Source organism: Agelaius tricolor, unplaced genomic scaffold (assembly GCF_023055355.1).
Source record: "Agelaius tricolor isolate 1412-34295 unplaced genomic scaffold, bAgeTri1.0.p SCAF_1, whole genome shotgun sequence".
Taxonomy (NCBI): Eukaryota; Metazoa; Chordata; class Aves; order Passeriformes; family Icteridae; genus Agelaius; species Agelaius tricolor.
Window position 1 is genome coordinate 93,744,119 of NW_027269261.1, and position 22,375 is coordinate 93,766,493.

At 36.3% G+C, this 22,375-nt stretch overlaps 1 protein-coding gene across 2 annotated transcripts in view; it reads right to left on the reverse strand.

Moving 5' to 3' along the window:
• BCKDHB (branched chain keto acid dehydrogenase E1 subunit beta) overlaps positions 1-22,375 on the reverse strand; it is a 110,948-nt gene that overhangs the window by 41,569 nt on the left and 47,004 nt on the right. Inside the window, exon 9 of one of the 2 annotated variants that reach the window (XM_071444142.1) lies at positions 5,366-5,452. The exons of the other annotated variant lie outside the window; for it this stretch is intronic. Coding sequence (XP_071300243.1) covers positions 5,366-5,452 — 87 coding nt within the window. The remainder of the gene's footprint in view (positions 1-5,365; positions 5,453-22,375) is intronic. 2 annotated transcript variants of the gene reach the window in all.

Here is a 22,375-nt window from a genome sequence, read left to right on the forward strand (position 1 = left end):
TGTTACATTTAGTCCAGAGCCTCTTTCTTTAGCCATCCCATTAAATGGTACTCAGTGAAAAAAGTCTGTGTCCTATGAAAAGCTGCCCAGGCTGGCCTCAATTATTTTTTCTAATCAACTTGGGGAAATATATTTGATTCCTTTTATTATTTCTCCAGCTGAATAGAGAACAATTAAAATTTCCTTCATTTCCATAATTATGTAGTTCTAACAATTTGTACCTCAAGCTCCTCCAGCTTCTTAACACACACACATTCCATTATGTCTCAAAGGTCAGTTCAAAAGGCAATTTGCTTCAATACACCTTGTGAGAATGAAAACATTTACCTATAAATGAAAAACAATTACACCAGAATCACTGCTTTCAATAAAGTCAGACTTTAATACCAGTTTACAGCCTGTTCATTAAAATAAGACTTCAAGTGTCACCAGCACAAAATCTGATGCTATTCACCGTAACTTAAAAATCAATCCCAGAGACAAAGTTATTCATTAGTTCCTTTGGCACTAAGTACAAACACAGGTGCATCATCTGAAACTCAAACCTGGTCCCATGGATATTTTTAAGTACTGCACTATAGTCACTATATTCACTTCCTCAAAGCACCACAGAGACCCACCGAGGACTTCCTTGGGAAACCCCACCTTAACTTCTACTCATGGAAAACTGAAACAATGGAACTATTTGGAAATCTCAACATCCCAAATTCTAAAGACAGATAATGCAATGGTATGAAGAAGTATTTGGGACCAATATTCTGAAAGCATTTTGTTGGAAAGGTGAAATTTTTCATTAAGACTCTGTAAAATAGAGTAATGTAATAGTTACTCTCCACAGTTCCTGTTCAATATCAGTCAGTATCAGGTCATTTTATTTCAAATGTTCGTACTGCTGAAGTCATTACATTTCTTTTTCTCGTTCTTTTACTTTTTTGGGCACATTTTTTTCCTATGGCCACCTGCTTTAGGATAAAAATGCTGTGGAACTCTGATGTCTTAAAAAGGTATTTCACAATACACCCACTTTTCCTTTTCCTGAATGCTTCTCACAAAACCAGCTCATCTAATAGTTTCCCCTAATGCCACACTCTAGCAGAAAATTACACCACTTACTGGAGATTAGGACTTATTTTGCTGCAGGAGAAAGAAATCTAAAGCATCACTGATCAAACAGTCAAATACTGTTATATCAAATTTATAGATACAGAATGCAAGATTTGAAAAAGTAAGATCATGTAACTCAACTCTCAGAAACAGGTTATTTCACTGAGTTTTCTGAGTCCTATCCTCTGACTGATACCAGTCCTCTGGAAGACTGATACTTCTGTGTAATTCTGAGAAACATGCCACGTCCTCTGGAAGGGCTCCTGAGGACTGAGCTGTGCTCACCTGAACATTTCTTTGGTAGCTGACCCAACATCCCCTGTGCAGGCAGATGCCCAAGGACAAAGTACTCACCAGGCAGTGAGAAAAGAAGCTGTGCAAAATACAGGAACCGCAATTAAATCAGAATTGCTCTGTTCCTGCAAGAATGATGCATCTGTGCAACCATCTACAAAAAAAACAATGTGCTACCTTGTTACTTTACAGACAGCAATGGCTTTTACCAGGTTAGCTAACAAATTTCTTTACTCATACACATTTATTTTAATAACAGCATATATTTTCATGGTGTAGCCAGCTATAATGGCATCAATGTAAACAAAAATCAAAATTCCTAAATGAAAATTTAAGTTCCTTAAATGAAAACATTAAAAATTATTAGAGGAATTTTCTATTTTTAATAATTTTAGCCATTACTTGCAGAGAATGGGTAGAAAACCACCAAGATCTTCCTAAGACGTATATTTCCTGTATTTGCAGGATCAATGCTAGAGGGTATATGCTACTTCCCTGAATTTATTTCAGCCTTATCAAAAAATAGCAACCACCATATTATTGAAGCCACAATACAAGCTTCCTCTTTATCCCTTTCTCTCTCTGTTTTCCCATATCTGTGTTTCTCCAAACTACCGTGGCTCCCACATCGCTCCAGTTTCGATTCCTTCTCTAAACATCCCACAAGGCTTGTATGATTCCAAAATGCTTCCTCCTGCATCCCATACCAAGTTCCCAGTGCTGGCAGGCAGCAACCCTGTGAAACAGTCCAGTCTCTTACTCTTTGTGCTAGCTGTCTCCATCCCGCCTGGTTCTCTTTCCTTTTTTTTTCATTTTTGGTTTTAAACAGGACACAGTTACTGGATTTATGTTTCTGTGTATTACAAATGATTAATATACTGATGATTTCCACAAACAATTCTTCGTTATTTTGGAAGTGACATCTCAGTGGGCTCCTCTCCCAATGCTTCTCAAACAGTGCTTTATGCAAGTTTAACCCTTCCTCTGCTGAACACAACAGTTATGCAAGCTTTTATACAGAATATAAGCTATTTGAACTTTTAACTGTACCTGTATTGAATTTGTCCTGGTATCTGTTGCTCACTTCAGAATACCCATTGAGAGCACATATGAAATACTGGAGCAAAGGGCACAGTTGTGTCATGTAGAGTTTTAAGTACACCATCTTTTCTTGGTTTTAGTTTTATGTCTGAGCAGAGTAAATGACCACTTAGTGCAGTAACATGACCCTTTAAAATATTCTGTACTCGACACACAACAAACCTGATTTAACATGCTCTCCAAATGCTGTTTTAAATCTCTCATATGCAAAAAGGAAAATATTCAATGTATTTTTTTCCTATAGTTCATGACTGAAAGCCATCATTACCATTTGATCTCTTTTCCTTGAACTGTATATCACATGAAGTGTATGTGACCACTAACTTTTAAAATAGCCTATATACTTCTATTCACCTTATTTCTGTGATGAGACCTCACAGCAAGGATGGAATAACAATATGGAAACGAACTATCTAATCCAACTGGGCATATTTTATTGAAGTCTTATTACTTCCATGTGTAAGAAGAAACTAAAGCCAACTGCAATCCCCAATTTTTGGCATTCTCAGTATGCATTGTATCCAGCAAAAGAGAATTTCACTTTTTGTTTTCATTTTTACAGCACAGTGATATTAGACATACAGACTTAACTTGATTGTTAAGAGATCAAGATTTTTAAGTGAATAAGAAAAGCAAAGTCTTTATAATGCCTAAAGCAATAGTGTTCTTTAAAAAGTTGCAACTTTTTATTTTAATCTCTTTCGCAGTATAATCTTTAAAGAACTCATATCAAAATTTTCATATGGATGATAGAATCTTCAAGAATGGAGATACAGAGTAATGACAACATGGTTATAACACAGAGTCAAGTCAGGCAATTTATATGAAAGAAACTTGTCATGGATAAATTCAATGCCAAAGAGTTATATTCAAATTTATTCTGAGGGAGCACATGTAATAGACCAATATTTCTTAAGATACAAAGCCTATTTTCCTAAGAAAGACGAATATAAAATTATGAACAACTATAATAAAACAATTTTTTTAATATTGACAGAAATAAATAGCACTTTAATAAAGCATTTTCAACTTGGTTTTCTAAACAAGTGATATTTGTCAGATATACCTCTGATATGAAAAACAACACCTCAAGAAGGATCAATCAGGTAAGTGGCTTTCTCAGGGGAGGTCAGAGAATTAAAAACTAATATTGTAATTTTAGCAATATATTGGGCATCCCATGTTTTTCCAATGATATTTACTGATAAAATTTTTTTCCACTCATTTTTTATCCACATATGCTTTCCTCTGTTATATGGTAGAGTTTGACTTTTCTGCTCACCTTAGAATAGTTTTCTCCTCAAGTGTTGATAATAATACAAGATGCTAGAAGACAGGCTCTTTTGGTTGAGTCTATTTCACATTTTTGTGAGAATTTATAAAGGAAATTAATTTCCTGCACTCACAGCTGGCAGTATCTTATGGCTTTATTAGTCCTAGTTTAATCAGAGGCTATCTACTAAAGAACGGAGGTCAAATGCTGACCATTTAGAAGGATGAAAAATCATGGAATCATAGAATGGTTTGGGTTGGAAGGTACTTTCATCTCATTCCAACTCTCTGCCATGGGCAGGGACACCTTCAACTAGTCCAGGTTGCTCAGAGCTCCTCCATTTAACCTGGCCTTGAACACCTCCAGGGATGAGGCATCCACAGCTTCTCTGGGAAACCTGTTCCAGTGCCTCACCACCTTCACAGTAAAGAATTTCTTCCATAAATTTAACATGAATTTCCCTTTGTTCAGTTTGAATCCATGACTCTTTCTTATCACTAAAGTTCCTGATGAAGTGCCCTTCTCCAGCTTCCTTGTAAGATACTGGAGGGCTGCTATGAGGTCTCCATGAAACCAAATATTTGGTTCTTAATACAGAAAACATTTTGGTGGAAAAAATGAATTTAACTTAATATAACTACATTAAAATTAGTTCAACTACTCTTTAAAAGAAACTGTACCACCAAGTTAAAGAAACATAGTGTTCTGATTCTTTCTGCATATTTAATTCAGAATTACACTCCCAGAACTAATAACTCTATTCCTTCCCATAAAAAGGCTAATTACCAAACTTTAATAACTGCCTACATGGTTTATATTTTGAATATTGGGAATTTTACAATCCTATTTCATTCTAGTCCTTTAATTTACCTATCCTAAAATAATCAAAAAAGAGTCATCAGATAGTGATGGACACAATTTGGATGTTTCTAGAAACTGGAACTAATGATATGCACAGGAAAGAAATCAAGTTAAGGGGAAAATTTGCAGGGAGGTACAGGTATAAAACACATCAGAAAGCTCAGGACTTCCAAAACCTAATGCTCCAGCTGTAAGTGACACTGATGGACAACTCAGCCTGTCCAAGCTGCTCTATGTGCACAAGCTTGACACGTGCATGAGCATCACCACAAACACGGGAACAGCTTCTGCAGACTTTTCTCAAGAGGTCTCTGAACACTGTGTGTCACACTGTGTTATACTGTGCTGGACAGGAATGCTTTTTCTTTGTCTGATTTCAACATTCCTAGCATGCATTTTTAAGAAGCTCAAGGCATAAGCATATGAGAAAAATAAAAAAGAACATTAAAACCAGACTACACATGAAGATTTTTCCCCTGCATCTCACAGTGCACATTCTCCCTGTTTTGCTGTGGAAGTTAAATTTCTAGCTTAGCAGACACTATGCACAGTGCCTAGTAGGTACATGATTTCTCATCTGCTCAGATAAAGAAAGGCAAGCATGCACAAAACTGCAAAACAGAATAACTTTAAAAAAATATAAAACCTCAACTTTTAATTTAGTGTTCAGTATTTCTTCTACAGGGAAACATTCATCCACACAGAACACTTAAAAACAAATAACCTGTGTACCTGAACTGTGGAACTGATTTCAGATGCAAATCCTCCTGTCAGGGGAGCCTCATGGCTAATCAGCAATCGCCCAGTCTTTGCCACCGACTGAAAAGGAAAAACAAACACCCAAAATGTCACCAAATTACAGCTCTTGTGATTTCTTACTTGTACTACTTGTGGAATATATGAAATATGTGACTTTGTTAGCAGTGTTAGAACACAGCTCCTTTTCCCCTCTTGCATTTCCAGTGAACAATAAATTATCCTAAAATACTCAACTGAGTCATTAATAGAATGGTTTTATACTTACTATAAAAGTATTCACATTTTCCACTCAATTTTAAGCAAGTATCAAGAATAAATTTAAACCCGTTTCATATTAATTTACCCTATCAATGCAAACTGTAACATTTCTGAAAAGGAATAAAGATTTTAACAAGTAGCCAGTAAAAAACTGAGTCCTCAAAATACTAAAATATGCATACACAAAGAAATTCTTCCCTGATATCACTGTACAAATAGATTCTATATAAAATCATAAACCACTGCTATCCAGAAAGTAAAATTGCTAAATAAAAATTTTAGCAAGAAACGTGTGGATTAGTGCTGCATATTTAAATTTTACATGGCAATTAGTAGTACCATTTTCTAATTTTAGATTTCTATGTTTGTGCAGTTGTTATGTAGTCTACTTCATAGCTAAATAAAGAGCATAATATATACAGATGACTTAACCAAAACTGTGCTCCTTGCAGACAGTAAAAATGAAAGCAAAATATTTTTAATCTTATGGGAAATATAAAGCTTCACCATACAGAAATATATTGATGTTTATTGGAACTATGCTAAATTGACTGAATCCAACAGTATCGGATACCTTTAATAAGAAATATGGTAGCAAAGTCTCTGCTTCCATGACATGTATTTTAAAATTATTATAATAAAAAGGCTCATTAAAAAGTTTCATAAACTTCTAGATATGCGCATCAAAAAAAATCAGATTACTGTGTATGTTAATCTTTCAAGAACAGTTGCAGTCTGACATTGAAGATAAGTACACAGTGTACTGCTGGTCGAATATTATCCATCAAGTGGAAGAGCCCAAGACAGTGTTTGCTATCAGATCAGACATTCTGAATACTGTGATCTTTAATTTAATGTCTATACCAGCACACTCTCCAGTCAGACAGCTCCATGTTATCTACATAAGAGGATACATAAAGGCAATGCCCTAATTATGCAGCTTTCTCTCTGATTCAAGTATTTTACTAATTCTTTTGCTTTTCTAGCAATGACTCAATCAGTGGCTCTAAGCAGCTCATGCACAGATGTACTGGCAACTTGTAGGCTACGAACATGTTCCGTATACTCTACTATGAAATGGTTTGAAAACATTCAGAGCTAAACAAGACAGAAAAAGTAATTTCAGCAGTTGGAAAGTAATCCAGTTACATAGGCTGATTTCTGGGGTATTTTTCCAGCACTGGAAATTCATATCTAAAGGAACAGAGGTATTAACTGCGCCATAAATCTGTCCAGTACATTAGAATAACAGTTCCACGAACAAAATGTACGCTCTAGTTTTAAGTTGATATTATTAAAACTGATAAAATCAGTTGCTATAGTACAAGTTGCTATAGTAAAACTGATACAACTAATCAATGTTAAAGTTCAGTCTGGTTGTTCATGTGTTTTTTAATCCTCTTTATTTCAAAGAAAGATTCTTTTGCATTACAAGCTGTCATTAAAGTTACAGATTTTGTTCCTCAGATAACAGAGTATAATCTAACACTGTTGGTATATGGGAAAATTCACATGGGGTCAGACCAATAATCCGTCAGTCCAGTAAATTATCTCCTCAAAGAGATGATTTAATGTTTAGGGTAAAATAAGAAAAGGACCTTAAATGTGTTCCTTCACTATGTCTCAGTCTCCAAATACTTTCACATCTCCCATTTCTTGAATCCAATATTGTCTTTTATACTAAATAATTAATAACTTTTATTCATCTCTTCTCAAATTGAATCCATGTAAATAAAGTAAAGGCGGGGGAAAGGGGAAAATAATCTCTTCTCGGTAACCTGCTTCTACTCTGTGAGAAATCCTTGTTTTTACATATGATTCCCACGGGCTCCAAGGAAGTCCATGTCTGTGGGAACTTGTTAAGAGTGAACAAGCAGCTGTGATCACCAAGCATTGCATACAAACATCTCAGCCCTACTATAACACAATATATGCATCACTCCTGCTACAAAATCATGCAGAGGTTTGGTGCTTTTAGAGCCCAACCAACCCTACAGTGCGTTTTTCAGGAACACATGCAATCTTAAGTATTTCTAGTGTTTGTAAATGAGTCATACCTATTAGTAAATTGTTCCAGTTTTTACATCCCTTCCTGGTTACAATTTTACAATTTTGCACCCTATTTCCAAACTAATTTGGCTGACTTACATTCAAAGCTGCTGCTTCATGTTTTATTTCTGTTTGCTAGAAGGAGGCACTATTATCACATTTCTGCTCCCATATGAATACATTAAGAGTGTGATCAAATGGTCTCTTAAATATGATTTTGATAAATTAAGAAGACTGAGCTCTAAATCTTTCAGCAAACAGCACATTTCCAATTCCTTCATCATTCTTGCAATCCTAACCTGAATCATCATCTCCAGTTTTCTATCTCCTTCTTGAAGCACACCCATCTGGAACCAGCATTCCAGATTTTATCAGAACACCATCAAATGAAAAGATAATACAGCTGCAGTACTGCAGCTCTTGGATGTATGAGGCCTGTTGGCCAAAGCATAACTGGACAAGTCCAGCTTTCACTGATAACTGGAACTCCCTGCTGGTGGGAAAGAAGGTTAAAGGATAATGGCTTCCTGGAATAAAGATGAAAATATAGTGTGCCTTTATTATTTCAAGACACAAAATTATATTTTGGATATACTGAAAAACATCTTATGTGCCTGAGCTTAGCTCAATTAATAACCTTATCTTCTCTTTATCAGTAACTGTCTATTTTACTGGTTTCTTAGCTGTTTCTTACCTCTAACTTTTTACCAGTAATGGTTATAATGTTTTGAATATATTTGACAGAAATATTAAAAAACAGGTTCCAAATCCAACTTTGCAGGAACTTGAGACTATTTCCATTCACTATCACATTCACCACACAGTTACAAGTCAGCTCACTACTAATGTCTTACTTTTCAAACTATGATAATTTATTTTGAGCACCTACTAAATGTTCTCAATGCTGAACAGTTGAGCATGTATTTCTAATTACTGTTGAATAGCTGCTAAATTTCTTGGTAGTGTCTTCTGAGCTTACAGATTATTCTCCCCAATTAATTTAGTACAGGTTTTTTGTGGAAAAACTGATCCATAAGGTATCAGACTAAGAAATTCCTGGTCAAGAAATACTTTCAGTTAGCAAATATTTTGCAAACATATTGCAGTCTTTGTATGCCCTCTTAATTTTAATTATTCTCTTGTTTTTTCTGTCTACATATGACAGCACAATACAGTAATAACAGCAGACAATAACAACAGATGGGATTCTTCTAGATACAATTTTTAAATATCTATTATCATGTAAAAATATTTTAGTTGGCATAGCTTAGAACAAAGCCCAGCAAACACATTCATAGTGTCCTAGAAAGCTAACATTTAATTTCAATATCTTCAAATGAAAATTTAATCTTACTTCCTGGAAGCAAAATAGTTATTCAGTTAAAAGTGCAAATTTCAAAACTAGCTGCTCTACTATCTACAGGGCACAGCAGACATGGTTAGTGATTATTTGCAGGTATCATCATTGTTCTTTTATAAGGCACTAATTTCACTTTATAAATCTATGGCAAAACATTAGTTCCTGTTAATTTAGACAAGGTGATTATTCAACTGCCAGGATTCCAAAGCCCAATATTCAGAAGAGCATTTGGAGTACAAATAAATGCAGCTCAATAACATCAGATAATGGAGTCCTCAACCTTCAGATTTCCTAGGAAACACCACTGCATAAAACTGGAGAAAACATTGGCTAAATCTGCACAGTGTAGCACACTGGCCAGCATATAATCCTACCATTTTACCACCTTTTCTGAAGGTGGACAGATGGATTGGTTTTATTGGTCTGAATTAGGTAGAGAAAAGGATGGCCTTTCAAAGAACAATGTATTTTGTCCCCTCACAACCAAACACTTGTATTTCTGTAAGGGATTGATTTGCCCCACTTCCCCAACATCCCCATTCTGTCTTCCAAAGCCGCAGTCTTTACAGTTTATTACCTAAGTAAAAAACTAAGATTTTGAAATGCATGCACATTCTGCATCTCATGAAGATTATTTTTGAAAATATGTCTTCAAAAGTGTGGTATGCCTTAAGAGATTAGCACTGATAAAAATGTTCCTTCTTTACAACTAGAAGTTGTTGCTTCCTGATCTTTAATGTCTACATATACTTCAGAGGGCACCAAGAGATTCTGCATGTATATCACATCTCAAATTAAATGAAAATGGAATTTTTTTTTTTTGCTATCTTCAGTAACAGACCATAAAGGGAAGTCAGAAGCAATATCCAGGCACTTAGAGAGCATGGCTTCTCCTTGTATCATGGTCACTCTGTGCTGTCACAGCCAAGTTCAGATGACACAACCCTGGGCTTCCAAAAGGGAGAGGTCCTACCCTGCCCAGAACCTCTTTTTCCCAGACCATCCCTGACATCTCCTCAACACCGAGAGGGCTACTGGGAAAGTCACTTGAAGGGGATAATCTGATTTATCCTGTACAGTTAGCACAGAGCAGCAAACACCACTTCAGAGACAGATTTCGAGATGGAAAGTACTTCAAGATTTGCACAGAAAAAGCTTCAGCAGTGCTCTCTCCTGGAAGGCAGCAGAGACCCAGGTTATGGCACATCAATGTCACCTCTGCTATAGCCAATCATTAGAGAAGAGACTCTAGGGCTTTAAACTATTAAATTAGCCCTCTAAAAAAACACAGAAACCAATACTGTCTATACTTTTCCACCTCAATTTCACTGTCATTTCTGTTTTACATTGGTGTCATTCACAAGAATGACAACTGATAGTGCATCAGACAAAAAAAGGCTAACAGCATGATCTAATAAGGAAATGTAAAAAAACCTAATGCCTTTGCAAAACAAATGTTTTCAGGGTGCACTCTGAAGGTTTTCTGAGATGCAGCCCAGTGTTTTTATAGTGAAGCAGTTGAGCAAATTGTTTTCAACCTCCCTGACCACACTCTCTATCCAAGAGTTTCTATAATCACTTTTCTGTTCAACTCTCAATTCATTTTGTTGGATGTTTTCTCCTCTCCTACAGGCATCGATGACAGAAGAAAACAACACAAGCCTGGCACTTCCAAGCACATTGAAATCCAAGTGCTGACACCACCAGTAACATATTCTGCCCTTACTTAGGAGAAAGCAGCCAACCAAAATGAGTTTGATGCTAAGCCACATGTAACACTACTGCTCTCCACATATAGCAACACCACAACTACCAGTGTAACCAGCTGCTTCACTGACACAGACACTGCCTTTAGAGATATTATCAAAGTCAAACTTTTCTTATAAATAGCTGTTATTTTGTCACAATGGTAAGCTAGCTATTTTCTTTAAGAAGAAAATTCTGTTCTCAGAATAAAAAAAGATTTTTCCATCTCTTACAGAAAAGGATTTTTTTTTATTATGTTCACTTTCCCCTTTAAATTTTTGCATGCCTTTGATTGTGTTTTTTAGAGACCATAAAAATTTCCTGCATAATCAAAAAACTAGCTTTTCACAATAATTTGCAAAAAGCTGGCAAAAGTACTGAAATGATATTTTTATTGTATTCCATTTTGTACTGAGCACGTATGAAGCAATTATAAAACCGTATAAAAATGAACATTAATTGATATGTGCTTTTGCTGAAAAAAATCAGAATATGGAAGCTTTAAAAAATTACTTGGCAAAGTTTCAATAAATGTCTTGAAAAACATTTTCCTTTTTCATTTTTAGACCAGCTTAAATGAATTTGTGCTTGGAAAACGTAAATCCTGAGGGAGGCTACTCTCCCCATTCCATTAGTTCTACCTTCCCTTTAACGTTTCAATAACAAATTGCATAGCAGCATTCTTGGTACTGAACACCACAAGCATAGGGATAGAATTAAGATCCCAGATTTGTATTCAGCACTTCCCACAGAGAAATATGTAACATAATCTGCCAGATAAATCACTGAGGATTACATTCACTTAGCACAATCAGATCCACAGGATGACACATCCCAGCTACAATGAATTGTTTGTGCATGTGATACACTGACAGTCTAGAAAATGCAGTTATTCCATCCCCTATTTCCAGACATCCCAGAGGATGAAACCCACTGGATTTTTGGGATCTCTGGAAAACCAAATAGATCCTCAAGCACCATTTTTCCCCCCTAGGGTCCTAAGAAAAGGAATAGAAAGGAAGGGGGGCAGTTTGTGTCCTAGTAGCCTGGGCACAAGAAAACCCTGCAGCTTCCTAACAATCATGTTCTAGCTTGCAAATTATAGCCCAAGAGTGCCTTCTCCTAGAAGCAGGAAAACTAGGAAAAGTATGCCCTCTTTAAAGGTCCAACCAACAAAAACTAATTCTTAACATTGAAGAAAAAATCAAACAGGAAACCAAAATAACATCATTTGCTGTGGGTTTCAACAGAACTAGATTTCCAGAGAAGGAAAATGAGAGATGTACTCTATCACAATGTCTATGCTCCACTTCCAAAAGTTGACTGAAACTCATTGAGTCATTTTTCAATAAAGTCAAGACAATTCCCAGATAAACAAATGGCATGAAAACCATTATTTCATCAGTTCGACAGCCCAAAGCATGAATGAGATTTCTCAACTGCTGGTAACAAGGCAGTCAGCCTTACCCTCCTGTTAAAGATTCTCTTAAGTATAACAAATATTATCACAGTATTGCAATTGTATAGCAGAGAATCCTAGCCTAACACTGGCACCAATCTATGAAGATCAAAGATAAATCTACTTGGAAAGAAAAATACTTGGAAAGAAAAATTTTTATTACACCTCTGACACTTAGGAAGGCCATTGGACAAAACAATCTTTAACCAAAACTTCTCAAACAATAAAATGAAAAAAAACATAGGCAATTCTGTAATAAACTAGTAGGCTGATTAACAGCAGGGAATGGAAAACAAGTCTATCACCTTTTTAGCCTGAGACAAACAGCTAAACAGGTGCCAATTTGAACTGACCCACATTAGCAGAGCACAAACCTTAGTCTCCCTGTTACTACTTAACCAAAACTGAGGCTTCTAATCCACTCCTGTCTGCGTTTTCAGCTGACACAACCAAGGTCTGAGCTTTCTGACCTACAAGTCTGGAATTCATGGACTGCAGATGGCACAGCCAAAGCTGCTGGGACAGGCTCAAACCTACTGCCAGCTTTGGAGGCACAGAATGAGTTTCCCCAAAGCAAAGGGATCTGTCATAACTGATTTGCATGTCAAGAATGATGACAAGCAGATCCTTTATGGTTTCCAGACTGCAAAGAGCCAAAGATTAAGACACTTTGATTCTGGTTTCTATCAAGGAGAAGCAAAGCAAAGAAGAAGACAACATTAACAGGCAACTGTGACAAGGGAAAGAACAGAGAACAGTCGTCCACTAATGTTGAACAAAATGTGTGACCTTCGCATATCAAGAGTGGTAAGAGGAGCTGTCCTGCTACACAACCCCCCTCTGACACTGTCCCTGTACCTTTACCTGCTTTCTCTGGAGTAAAAGATGAAAACAAATAAAACCCACAACACCCTTTTTCCAAAAAAACAATGAAACAAAAAACCACCACACAAAACCCCAGAATTTTTTAGTCTCACCTCCTTTCCAATTGATTTCAAATCACAATAAAAGACCAGATATTAGAGAAAATCAACAAAGACCTAAAGTATGAGGCATTACAACTGTAAGTATAATTGCAATGGATAAAAATGTAGGAAAATTAAGAGAAGTATTAGAAATGTATTTGCTGCCCAATGTCTACCTGAAACCAAATGATTAATGCTTAATCAAATAAATTATCAAACCACGTACTCAAGTATAGTATGTTGTAGACAGTTGCCATGCTGTCTACTCAGCTCTTTAAAAATGCATACTCTGCATTTGAATATTGACTTCTAATAAGGAGAAAAGCTCAACAAAAGAAACATAAGTTCATTTTACATAGCCCCTTTAAATCTGTTCTCTCCTAAACAATCAGTCCAACTGTGCTTCTACCTGGCTGCTTCTTTTACCAACTCCTTAGTATTAGCAATATATAGCTTGAAGAAAATCCTAATGAGAGCTCAAAGGAAGGGGAAGCAACAACAATTTGGAGCACAGAGAGTAGCTGGGCTGTATTTTTGACAGTGCAAATGCAGAAGCGGGAGATGATGCTAACAGCAGCATGGATGAGGGAAGGGAGAGAGGACAGGCCCTAGTACAGATCCCTGCAGTCCTTGCTTGTCACTGGCCTCCAGGAGGAATACTGTGCTCTACCCACTAACCATGACTATGCAAGCACTCAAGCAGTATTTTACCTACCCAGCTGAGCACTGGACCAGAGCTGTTCATTGGATACAGGAGTATTCTGAGAGTATCAAGAGTTTTCTTCCAGTCAAGTGTCCATTCACTGCTCATCCCTTGTCCACAGATCCAGACATTCATCACAGACTTAGCCTTAGCAAGGCCATGCTAACTTTTCCTTATCTCATTAACACATTCAGAAATCATATGAAACATTCAGTTTGGGTGAAGTTTTATCAAAAGCAGCTTAAAAGCATTTACTGATAACTCTTTCACGAAATACGTAACATTTTCTTAAATTTGATCACAAGATGCAACCAAGAGCTCACTGAATCAGAAGACATGCACCTGTGAGCAGTCTGAGTGCTGTCAGTAAGATGACCCACAGCTGGGAGCACTCCAGCAATCTCAATACACATTTTCAAATCCACATTCTACATCATTATTTAGAAAATTCTACTGTTTTCTTCTTCAGCAAATCTGCAGTTGCATCTGAATAATGGGGTAGACTGTATACCCTTAGTAGAGTTGCAGATGACACCAATCTGTGAGGAGCAGCTGATTGGCCAAAGCAGCTGTGCTGCCATCTGGAGAGACCTGGACAGGCCGACAGGAACCTCGTGCAGTTCAAAAAAGGGAAGCACCTGCCCTTGGGGAGGAACAACTCCAGGCACCTGTGCACACCAGGGGCTGCACAGCTGGAAAGCAGCCTGGCAAGAAAGGGAGATGGATGTCCTGATGGACACCACATTGACCATGAGCCAGAAATGTGCCCCTGCACCAAAGAAGGCAAATGGTATCCTGGGCCGCATTTGGAGGAGAGCTGACCATACAAGGGATGTGATGCTGCCCCTCTGCTCAGCATTGGTGAGGCCACAGCTGGAATGGTGCATCCAGTTCTGCACTCCTCAGTAAGACAGGCATGGACATACTGGAGAGTCCAACAGAGGGCCACAGAGATAATTAAGGGACTGGATGAGAGGAGTGGGATGAGGGGTCCTCATTGATATAACTACAAACCCAAAGGGAGGGTGCAAACAAGACTGAGCCAGGCTCTTTGCAGTGATGCCCAGAGGCAGAGTTTCTGTTGTTATGCTGATGTTGCATTCTGAAATCCACATCAGGACAGATTTTTTCCCCAATTGTATGTATGGCAGAAACAGTTCATAAAGAACTAATGTGACCACAGCAGGGAAGCACATATGAAACATCTTGCTGAGAAATGTTAACACAACCATAAAATTTACTGACTCAACATACCAGGATTTTAATATTCCAGTATGTATCATTTTACACTATAAACGCCAAAAATAATTCCAAAATACTAATGTGGATTCTTCCTGCATAGCACCAAGAACAATGCTGTGGTGTAAAGATGGTGGTGCAGAGAGAAAGAAAAATGAAAACAAGCACAGGAATAATGCAAAGTAACGTGGAAAATTTTTTAAGTTGCAGTCAAAACCAAATGGGGTTGCTACAGGACTAGACAGAACATCCTAAGAAACAATGAAGAGATGATAATAAAACAGTTATGGCTTTTATATCCTACACAACATAGTCAGCATATGACTGAGATGATCAACATAGAAATTTATAAGCTTCCTGCAAAGCCAAGAACCAAAGAGAGATCCCTCGTGTGTAGAGTAGCATATGAAGAGTAGCAGAAAATTCCTCTCCAAAGAACTTGCAATTTAAATAGCTGAGACTGTGAAAAGAGAAATGAGGTATGACACATGGCAGGGTGCACCTCAGTACAGTTTGAGTTGCTTGATATAATTTTTAATAGAAGAGGGTTAAAGTACACTAAAAGGACTAATATTCTACCAAGTAGTGACTAACTCTCCAATGCCTTTCAGTAAACTTACTCTTGTAATACAACACTGCTACAAACTCTCTTGTAATACTTTTGTAACATCATTCTACATACCCTAAAACAGATAATTGCTGAGAAAACAACAGGTGATAATAATGGTCATGGATTGTGGGGAAAATGAAGAAAATTGATGTTTTGTGCAGATGGACACTCCTGCTTAACTTAAAAGTATTTAAGAACACATTAGTCAACTTCATTAAGAGATGGGCAAAGAAAAAGTACTTCTGGAATGCAACAGCATGCCTTTTTGATATCCATAAGACAAATTGCTACATACAAACTAGACTGAATTGGTTAGGGATGTAAACTGATTCAGTATTCAAAAGTAAATTTAAAAATAAAACCCATCTGGCTCATTCTTATAACTTCAGATACACTATAGTTATTTAATTGCATTATTTTCCTCCACCTCTTCACATCTCATTTACTTTCTGGCACTGGAAGCTCTCCTTAATAGTGACAATTAATAATTTTAATATACATTTGGTGCAAGAGTATGTTTATTTCTGAGGATTCCACGTACAATCTGCTAACACTACTGAAATAAGTAGCATGAATGTTAAAAAAACTTCTTTTAACCAAATACCTCTAGATTTCCCAGTCATTGTGCTCTAGCAATAATTATGAGCAGATTCCTTAAATAGACATTTGAAGTATAATGGCAACTAAACTCAATGAAAATATTAATGAGTCCACTGTATTGGTAACTCATGACTCCTCAGTACTTTGAACTACATTTGCCTACTTAATCACAATTAAATATATCTATTCAAATAATCCTTCTTTGTGTATAGCCTACAACATAACATTTAACAGCACAGGTTTCAGAAAACAGGAACTTTTGCAGCAGCTTCCAACCTTCACCAGTGTTAATAAAACACTTGGGTAGACTTATCCCTCCCTCACCCTCTACACCATTTAATTCCCTGTTTATGGGAGCAAAATTAGAAAGTCTCAGGAAATACAGATGAACAATACCGCACCAAAGAGATCCTTTTCATCCCAAAAATCTACATGGACACATTATAAGACACCCTTCAAGTCTGTGAGGCATCACCACATTCAGCTGACATTCCATGGAGAAAAGTCCTTTTCTGAGTTTTAATTAATTGTTAAACATACTAATTAGTGCCTTCATAAATTAACTTGCTTCTTCAGTTTTTCTATATTCATGTTCAAATCCAGCACTTATTTTAGGCCTTAAATGTTGTAAGTCTGTTAATAAATTAAAATTTGAGATTAGCTAGCCCTCCTCTTGCCTTTCAGAAATTACATGCATATTGTTTATTAATATTCTCAGGTTTTGAAAATTTCATCTGTCCCTCAAATTCCTGGAATAATCAAGCTGACATAGTACATATTCTTTTCGCCATAATACTTTTTTTAAAAAAATTAAATCCAAGCTTTCAAGTCTGAGTGCTTTTTGAGGTTCCTCCAAGATAACCTTTAAGGAAAGACTGCAGTCTTCTGCAACCAAAAAGGTAGGGAAAACACCCACATTCCATTAGATGAAAGTCCCAAAATCTTAGAGGGATCTACCCCAGGACTATGAAGGTACCTAAACCCCGAAATACTTAGAGCCTCTAGCTACCTTTATTTATCTCCTTTCTTCACAACCACCACCATTCTCTCTGTTCAGTACCCCTGCTCTTCCAGGTGCTCTGATTCTCAAGTAGAGTCACATCAAAAAGTCAGACAGTGAAACCAAGTTATAAAACAAGAGGATGAACAGTGCCTCAGACATTCTTTTATTCTTGAAAAACAGATGGGATCCTGGGCAATTCTTAAAGGCCCTCCATGGACAATCCAGGGCTTTTTAAGATCCATAAATTCTCTATTAATCCAAATATTGTACTATACTTTTTGTATAGAATATATTTTATATGTTTTCTCTATACCAGATAGAGAACTTCCCCAGCTAATCTGGAGGATCCAAGAAAGGGCCAGCTAATTCACTCCATACTCACACCCCAACAGACACACAATAACAATGTCTTGGAACAAATCTTGGCAGTACTCATCCAGAAGCAAAACAACATCCTGCCAGATATGACCCACATAATAAGTCTCCTCAGAATAATTTTACTGAAGCTAACTATAGGTTTGGAGAACTTGAAAGAAGCCAAGAACTGTTCTTAAAAGAAAAGAGAAAAATAGAATCAGGTCACCAATAAAATAACTAAAACAGACTGAAATTTCATTGCTGAAGATAACAATACTTTCATTTCCCCCCACTGAATTGGTTAGTAGCTTTTAACACAATTCAAATAACCCTGTAAGACAAATAGTTAGAGTGTCCCAGCAAAAGACCTGCTCTGGTCCAAAGAGAAAGATTAAAATAAAAGTGATGTTTCTTAAATTTGTACGTGAAGAGGAAGACTGTAAGAATATAAGAACCTGAAGGCAATACAGACAGAAGAAAATTAAAAGCACAGGAATGTCAATGAAGAATGGCAAGGAAAAAGAGAAGGCCATAGCAAAAGAGATGCCAAGTTCTGGAAAGAAAATATCTGGATTCTGAAAGGTATGGAGAAAGGAAATGAGAAAAGTACTGGCAATACCACTTGTGGCATACCCCTCGTTTTTCACTCTGGCTCATACTGGGAATTATAGCATGACCTGGACAGCAGCAAGACTTTGTTTCACCAAACCTTCCAAAGAAGCAGGAGCTTCAGAATCTCTGCATCCAGCATCTGCTCAATTCTTATTTCCTAAATTACTTTCAATTCTGATAGTACAAATTCATAAAGTTCATCACAGACACCTGAATTCATTTCACTGCAGATGTTGAACCCACTTAGGCTTTATTGGACTTAGTATCTGAATAACTAACATGGACAATAGGGGAAAGCACAAGACAATATAAGGGAAGGATCTGAGCAAAATAGTCACTAAATAATTAAATAAAAATATGAAGCAGACCAGGATGATCAAATAAAGGTCTGAAAATGAGAGCTGAGCCACCTCTGCCCCTTTTAAAAACAACCATTAGCAGGTGAAGGGATAGATATAACTAACTGAATAACAGATTGTTACAGAATTTTATGCCAATTATCTTACAAATCTATGCTTTAAAAATTACAGTATCCCTTGGTTATGTTCTTCTTAATATATTTTTTCTGTATTACTTCCCATTTATTTTTCTAAAGCAACAACCAATTCACCTTCTCCTTTCACTCTTTCAGCATCATATTTGGTCCTATTCTCTCTTCTATCTTTTGTGCTCTCTTCATTCAAACTATCTCAGCAATCCTCATGTCATTTCTTCTACAATCTCCATTTTTTTTCTATCAGTTACACTCTCTCCCTATCTGGCCGACTTCAACTTACAGAAGAAGGAATAGCCATTTTCAAGATATGCATTAATTTTCAGCCTGTCAGCCAAGAAAATGAGGATCCCACAACCTGAGCTCATTTTTCTGTCCATTTGTCAGTGTCCTGATAGACATTTTGCAGCCAAATGCAAGTCTTAAAAATATTAAGTTCCTGAAAGCTTTGTAAAAATCAGTCTGTCTGAGGAAGATTAGTACTCCTACTAACTTCATAACCTCATGAAAGCCAAGCTGCACTTAACACTATCTCTCCCACAGCTCTTTATTGGTAAGCACCAATAAATTGTCCCTGTCACTTTTTGTCTAGCCATCCATTTTAGAAAGGAGCTGAGCATCTTAATGTAGTTAAATGGAGAACATGGAGTGATGGAAGGCAGGAAATATGGGACATAAATTCATAGAAAAACAGTTTCACTCCTCATGTAGTAATCATTTTTCATTATTTATCATAATGTTGTTATCCAAAGTAAAGAAATAAATTAATTTCTGTGTCTTCACAGCTTTGCATGAGAAGGGAAAATATGGTAAGGCCAAATGCAAAACCCATGGAACACATATCTGAGAGTTCTCTAGGGGTTTTTTTCAGGCTTCCATTTCATGGAACAGTCTTACTATGCCAATAGAATTTCTAAATCATCAACACAGAGTTGATGATTTAGAAACTCAGTAATTTGCCCATAATTTCTTCATTTAAATTTCCATGAAAATACCATTAAACAATAGCTGTTTTCTATTTAAGCAATAACTCTGTTGATTTTATAACAATTAATTTGACCTTTTTGATGTCTGTCACTCAAGCTTCTAATTTGGATATAACTTCTCTTTCCCCAGAAGAGGGACTACAGCTGCAGTGCTTGGGATAAAGGTAAAACAATACTTCTCAATATCAACTGAAAAAGATCACATGATGACTCAAGTCTATATAAATTTGCAGGTTTTATTATTCCTGTTTTCTGGACCAATTGTATGTAACAAAATGTCTGTATCATATAAAAAAAAGGTTAATATTCAGCAATCTTTTCTTTAATAGATAGACTTGAATTTTAGAAACTCTGATTCTATTTTCTGGCAAATGCCACTATTATAATCTTCCAGCATGTTCCATATGTCTTTCATATCCAAGCTAAAATTAATAAAAAGATTAGATTACGCTAAAATAAGAACTTCTAATGCTCAAAAACATTACTGTGGTGAATCATATGCTGTTTAGGGCTACTTGTACTCAACCAAAGTCATCCTCCAATTATTCATTTCCATAAAGTTTAATGGTCTTCCAGCTACTGAGAGCAACAATAAGCCAATGACATTTGATGGGTTAGCACAGGACAATGAAACATTAGCACACACAAAAACTGTCACAAAATGTATGCATTTGCCACTGACCTCAATGGAAATCTCTTTAGTGACAAACACCAAAATCAAGCCTCATATTTGAGACAGGTATTTCTTGACACATAACTGAGCTTCATTTAATCATTACATCAAAACTTTTAACATGCTGGTCCAAGAATCACTAATTATAGTAATTCTAAAATGTAGACAAAAGAAATTCTATGTATAGACCAAGAAATACATTTTATTTTTAAATAGCCTCTCCTGGTGAGCTGAAAAAACTGTGAAAGTAATCTGGGAAAAACAGCCTGATATAAATTTTTTTCATTGATCACTGATCACCATAGCATTAAAATGAGACAGCAGCATGAGAAAATTATCAGAAATAAGAGTTTGGAAATATTCCTTATCTCTTTGGTATATACTCCTAAAAGAATTAACTGTTTAGGTTCTTCTGTTCAACATGATACACAGGCACTGGCATTTTTCACTTAGATCAGCAGCTTAAAAGACGTTGAACTCGTTAAATGTTTATCAACTAAAAGACAGCAGTCATCTTTGTACATGACAGAAAAAATAATCAAAGCCTGTAATTCATTCACTGCAGAGTTCTGACTATTGCTGAATAATAGCCTTTGTTCCCTTCTGTCTGCTTATTTCATATTCCTTGCATATCTGAGACAGTCTTTCCTCTAAGCAGTTTGAAATGTCACAGTCTTAAACTATGTGTCACATGAATATTTTTCACCCAAATTGCTAAGGCAGTTTTTATGTTTTTTGCCAGAAGGAATACAGACAGAAAAATCATGAAGTTGCTGTAAGAACCATACAAGGCACAAATGAGACCTTCCTGTCTTGAAGCTTTAATTTCCAAATGCAATATTATTGAATAACACTCATTTCCAGTCTGGAATTAATGCTGCATCACTGTAATCACTGAAATGCCTGTAGAGATCTCCTCATTTACATCCTCTACATATGCAGGGCCAGAGAGAGAAGGCATTAAACACAGATCTATGGAAATACCAAGGAGCTTTGTACATCTCAGAGCAGGACAATGAAAGAAGCATAACCAAGCTTGTCAACAGAGCAAAACTATATTTACCAGAATGTCAATTCATTTTGGGAAAGCAGTAATTAGCAGAGCTGTAGTTTTGTAAAGGATCTCTAAAAACCTTGGTTTTGCTAGAGGAAGGGCCAGAGGGAAGACCAATTACCCAGCACTGTAGGTAGCAAACAACATGTGGTTGTTTACTATTTTTCTCCATTTTTTTTTTTACTCTGAGCAACATTTGCTTACAGAAAAGCATTTGCTACACACCACTTCTCACAGAAGCTCAGCAACTTACTGCCCCATAAATTCTGTGTGCTCTGATATTCTTTAGAGGTCTATTTGCAAAAAGCTTTTCAGAAGCCAGTTTATCACAGCTTCTGGAGTTCTCAGGTAAAATTTTCTTCAGTGGAATGCAATCATTTTAGAGAAAGAACTGTTGCTTAGTCTTTGTTGTCACTTGGTTTTCTTCAAGGGGAATTGGTTAAGCAAAAGTTTAACAGTTAGAATGCTATATTTAGAAAATTGAAAGAGGGAACTAAGGGAAACTTGAAGAAAATGAGAAAAAAGACCTAAAACTTTAAAAGTTAGTGGAAGCTCTAAATAATTCATCAGACAATCATAATTATCTCATGCAACACTGGAAAAATGAAAGATTAATACAAAATTTATAAAAGGGAAGACCACAGCATAAAGAAATTGAGCAATTTCATAAATATCTTGAAGGATCTGTAAGGCACTTGACTAATGCAAATCCCAATTTCTTCCTCAATACTTCCACGTTTCTAATGATGTTTACTTATGAAACCATTGAGCCTCTAAATTATGGAATTTTAGATTGCTCAGAGTTTCTTACTTGTT